At 44.1% G+C, this 5000-nt stretch overlaps 1 protein-coding gene across 3 annotated transcripts in view; it reads left to right on the top strand.

Annotated features, from left to right (window-relative positions):
• fndc3bb (fibronectin type III domain containing 3Bb) overlaps positions 1-5000 on the top strand; it is a 47993-nt gene that overhangs the window by 38282 nt on the left and 4711 nt on the right. For all 3 annotated transcript variants that reach the window (XM_047808415.1, XM_027173804.2, XM_047808414.1), the window contains exons 20-25: positions 129-242; positions 912-1061; positions 1520-1806; positions 2288-2500; positions 3020-3186; positions 4306-4433. In XM_047808415.1, coding sequence (XP_047664371.1) covers positions 129-242; positions 912-1061; positions 1520-1806; positions 2288-2500; positions 3020-3186; positions 4306-4433 — 1059 coding nt within the window. The remainder of the gene's footprint in view (positions 1-128; positions 243-911; positions 1062-1519; positions 1807-2287; positions 2501-3019; positions 3187-4305; positions 4434-5000) is intronic.

The raw sequence follows: 5000 nt of genomic DNA, 5'->3' as shown, positions 1-5000 counted from the left end.
AGAAATGTCATTAAACAATAAAAATAATTCTTTTCAGCCGTAATGGAGACAGCACAATAATCACATGTGAACATGATCATCTCTGATCTGTGCTGTAATTTCTCATATTCTGCTCCACATCTTCTCAGTTCGGTCCATACACCAAGGTCCTGGAGGTGACGACTGCAGCAGGACCTCCGGGCCAGTGTGGGGCACCGGTCATTACCCTGACCTCACACTCCACTGCAGTGGTCAGCTGGGTGGTGGGTAATTCTCCACAGTTTGTGTGTGTGTGTGTGTGTGTGTGTGTGTGTGTATGTGTGTTTAATGAGTAGTGTATTTTAAAGTGCAGCATCTCTTCTGTGATTACCTTTATAAGTTCCCAGGTGTGAGTATTATTATATATCTACTAGTTGTAGTAGTTTTCACGCTTGAAATTATTTTTATTTTATTTTTTATACTTATTTATTCTTTAAGAAACATAATTTGAACTTTTTGAATGTTAGAGGAACAAGATGATAAACTTCAACACGTTTGTGTGTATTTCAGAGTACACACATAAACCTTTTTGCATTAGAGCTTTGTTGACTCTGTAACTCCAGAAGCAGCAGTTCCTCTGATTTTCTCTCAGACATGTTTACTGATTATTGTAGAGTCGAGGCTTACAGTCCTACATGACTTACAGATTTGGAGTAGATCCTGATTATCTTCTCCTCCTCCCATATAATGCACCTGGGTCATATTAAATTAGCACTAGCAGGTCTGTCAGCAGGAACATCACGATCCCTGAAGGTGGTCTTGCTGTTCCTCTGCATGTTTTATTTTCTCCTAATTCCTGCAGATGTGAGCTGCTTGTGAATGTTAATTACTGAGATTTGGGCTGTACCCGTTGTTTCCTGGAGACTGACACAAACTGTGATTTGTTTCATCAGACGGACGAGAGCTCAGGCGTGGACATCTCAGGATACCAGCTAGACTGGGGACCCGATGAGGACTCATTGGAACTGGTTTACAGCGGCACAGAAGCTTCCTGTGAAATCTCTGAGCTAGAGGCTGCAGTGAGCTACTGCTGTAGGATACAGGTACTGAATACTGACTAATGTACTGAATACTGACTAATGTACTGAATACTGACTAATGTACTGAATACTGACTAATGTACTGAATACTGACTAATGTACTGAATACTGACTAATGTACTGAATACTGACTAATGTACTGAATACTGACTAATGTACTGAATACTGACTAATGTACTGAATACTGACTAATGTACTGACACAGTTACTGAAATACTGACACAGTTACTGAAATACTGACACAGGTATTAAAATACTGACACAGTTACTGAAATACTGACACAGAACTTTTGCAAATCATTCAGATGAAAGATGTCACCTGCAGATCAATACAGATGTTATCAGTTGAATGAACAGAGACTTCAGAGTTAATATCAATTGTAGTTTTAACAGAAGCTTCTGTTCTTGTCACAAACACGATTAGTAAATTATTAAACTGACAATAAATCCTGATCACTCAGGCCACCAACCAGGCAGGGGCGGGGCCTTACAGTCAGCTGGCATGGTGTCGTACCCCAGCTTCCGCCCCCAGCACCATCAGCAGCCTGTACATACAGGATGGGCTCCACTCAGCCCCGGACATGGAGCCGTTCTGTCCCTCCACCTGCCTGGCGCTTGCATGGGAGGAGCCAAACTGCAACGGTCAGGAGATCACCGGCTACACCCTCACTGTCGGGGAGGAGCTAATAACTGTGGGTGTGGCTACATGCACCATCATCAGGAATCTGCAGCCTGATACAGAGTACAGGTGAGTGGAGGAACCTAAATATATGAGAACACTAGTAAATTTGAGACACACACACAGTGTGTAAGGGCTGCGTCAAGCGGACAGGATCAGGTCATGTGCTGCATGACGGAAACCAAAATGCTTCTTAGCGCCTGGATTTCCAGCTGAAGGCCGACTCGCATCATGAAGCACTCAGGAAGTCTGTGTGAGTTCAGTCTTCTCGTGTCCTGTGGACCTCAGAATGAGCACAGTATCTGATGATGTTCTGCTACATGAGCAGCAGCTCTCACTCCAGTCTGGGATCTCAGAGGAACCCAAGTCTGATGAGTCTGTAATAAGAGTCTGATATTTCTTATAGAAAATATTTAGCGTTTGGTTCTGTAGAGAAACACGATTTATTTAGTAGGTGTAAGTTATAATGTTTCTAATAACAGCTCATTCACAGGGATTACTGAGGTGTGTGTGTGTGTGTGTGTGTGTGTGTGTGTGTGTGTGTGTGTAGTGTGCAGGTAAGGGCAGAGAATGCCGTCGGTGCAGGTCCATTTGGACCGAGTCTCCTGGTCAGAACCAGGCCACTGCCCCCAAACCCCCCGAGACTGGAGTGTGGCAGTGCTGGACCACAGAGTCTGAAACTGCGCTGGGGCGACAGCAGCAAGAGTCCAAACACTGACACAGACACCACCTACATCCTACAGATGGAGGACAGGAACCAGAGGTACACACACACACACACACACACACACACACACACACACACACACACACACACACAGTATTAGTTTGTTAGTTATGATGTTACCTCTCTGTGATGCAAAATCCCCAAAAATCAAGAAGCCGTACATTATCTACTTACCTGAAAGATGACAAATGGTTACCGTGACGACTGCATCATCATTATTCTGTGATGACATCACTACATGGACGTTATTAGGCACTGGCATTGTTCCCTTAACTGTGATTGACAGCTCATATCAGCTTTAAATCACGGCTGTAAAGTCTCGCTGATGAAGAGTTCAACTTTAATTAACAGCAGATAACGAGACGATAACTAACGATATTTTTAATTAGACAATTATTTTAATTTCATTTATTTCATTATATCAATATATCAGAAAATGATTGTAATTTTAACACACAACTGATAAAAGGTGATGAAACACATTTAGTCTCTCTTTGTCCCTCTCTGCTTTGAGTTGTAATTGCTTATTGAGTAATCGCAGGTTTTCTGCATCAGGTTTGTTCCGATCTACCGAGGGCCGAGTCACACGTTTAAGGTTCAGCGTCTGAGTGAATCGAGTCGCTACAATTTCAGGATCCAGGCAGTGAGCGACGCAGGAGAAGGTCCTGTCTCTGAGATCTACTCCTTCACCACCACCAAGTCTGTGCCTCCTACACTGAAAGGTACTCAGGAAGGTTCTCAGGTTCAGCAGATGTGTTTATAACATTATTATAACACAGAATGATGACGTCAGTGTAAAAAGCTGTGACACGACACTGAGATTAACAGTAAATCTCTCAGGACATCAGCTTTTAATTCCCTCACAGCTAGTGAGATCGAATTAAACTCTTTTTGGGCATTTTTACATTTAGTAAAATTTGAGCTAAATTGTATGGAGTGAGTGTGTGTGAAGGAGTGAGTGTGTGAAGGAGTGAGTGTGTGAAGGAGTGATGTGTGGGTGAAGGAGTGAGTGTGTGTGAAGGAGTGAGTGTGTGTGAAGGAGTGAGTGTGTGAAGGAGTGATGTGTGTGTGAAGGAGTGAGTGTGTGTGAAGGAGTGAGTGTGTGTGAAGGAGTGAGTGTGTGAAGGAGTGATGTGTGTGAAGGAGTGAGTGTGTGAAGGAGTGATGTGTGGGTGAAGGAGTGAGTGTGTGTGAAGGAGTGAGTGTGTGTGAAGGAGTGAGTGTGTGAAGGAGTGATGTGTGTGTGAAGGAGTGAGTGTGTGAAGGAGTGAGTGTGTGTGAAGGAGTGAGTGTGTGTGAAGGAGTGAGTGTGTGAAGGAGTGAGTGTGTGTGAAGGAGTGAGTGTGTGTGAAGGAGTGAGTGTGTGTGAAGGAGTGAGTGTGTGAAGGAGTGAGTGTGTGTGAAGGAGTGATGTGTGTGAAGGAGTGATGTGTGTGAAGGAGTGATGTGTGTGAAGGAGTGATGTGTGTGAAGGAGTGAGTGTGTGTGAAGGAGTGATGTGTGTGAAGGAGTGATGTGTGTGAAGGAGTGAGTGTGTGTGAAGGAGTGAGTGTGTGAAGGAGTGATGTGTGTGAAGGAGTGAGTGTGTGTGAAGGAGTGATGTGTGTGAAGGAGTGAGTGTGTGTGAAGGAGTGATGTGTAAACGTGTAGTCAGTCATGTGGAAAGACTTCAGCTCATGGGCTGAAACTCGTGTCAGTAATTTTATTTCTCTTCTTCTGCTGCATTCAGCTTTCTTTAGGTAAAAGGATCACTGCTGAAGGTTTTGACGCGTGTGTGTGTGTGTGTGTGTGTGTGTGTGTGTGTGTGTGTGTGTGTGTGTGTGTGTGTTTTCTCTCTGCAGCTCCTCGAGTTTCCCAGCTGGAGGGTAATGCGTGTGAGGTGAGCTGGGAGAACGTCCCACCCATGAGAGGAGACAGAATCAGTTACGTGCTCCAGGTTCTGGGAGGCAGAGAGTCAGAGTACAGACAGGTACTGAGTCAGTCTGAGCTAAAAGTCACTACCATCAGGGCAGACCAGTGTGTCTGAGTACATATAACCTTTATAAACAGCTTATAGTCAGTCTGACTCACAACACAGCTGTCACTGATACTCACACACACCAACATTCACTACACACACTAATATAACGGTGTGATATTCAGTAGTGATTCTGTGGTGATGCTGAAACACTGACGCAGTCTCCATCAGGGGAAACATAATTACACTGAATCATCAAGCTGCTGGAAAATAAAATGAAGTTCAAGTGTACTGTCACTGGTCATGTCACTGATGACGTCACTGGTCATGTCACTATGATGTCACTGATGATGTCACTGGTCATGTCACTGATGTCACTGGTCATGTCACTGATGATGTCACTGGTCATGTCACTGGTCATGTCACTGATGTTACTGATCATGTCACTGATGATGTCACTGGTCATGTCACTGATGATGTCACTGGTCATGACACTGATGATAGTACTGGTCATGTCACTGGTCATGTTGCTGATGTTACTGATGATGTCACTGATGATGTCACTGATGATGTTTATCG

This window comes from Tachysurus fulvidraco, chromosome 25 (genome assembly GCF_022655615.1).
Source record: "Tachysurus fulvidraco isolate hzauxx_2018 chromosome 25, HZAU_PFXX_2.0, whole genome shotgun sequence".
In the NCBI taxonomy this organism is placed as follows: domain Eukaryota; kingdom Metazoa; phylum Chordata; class Actinopteri; order Siluriformes; family Bagridae; genus Tachysurus; species Tachysurus fulvidraco.
Note: the sequence above shows the minus strand (reverse complement) of the source record. Positions and strands in the feature narration are given on the sequence as shown.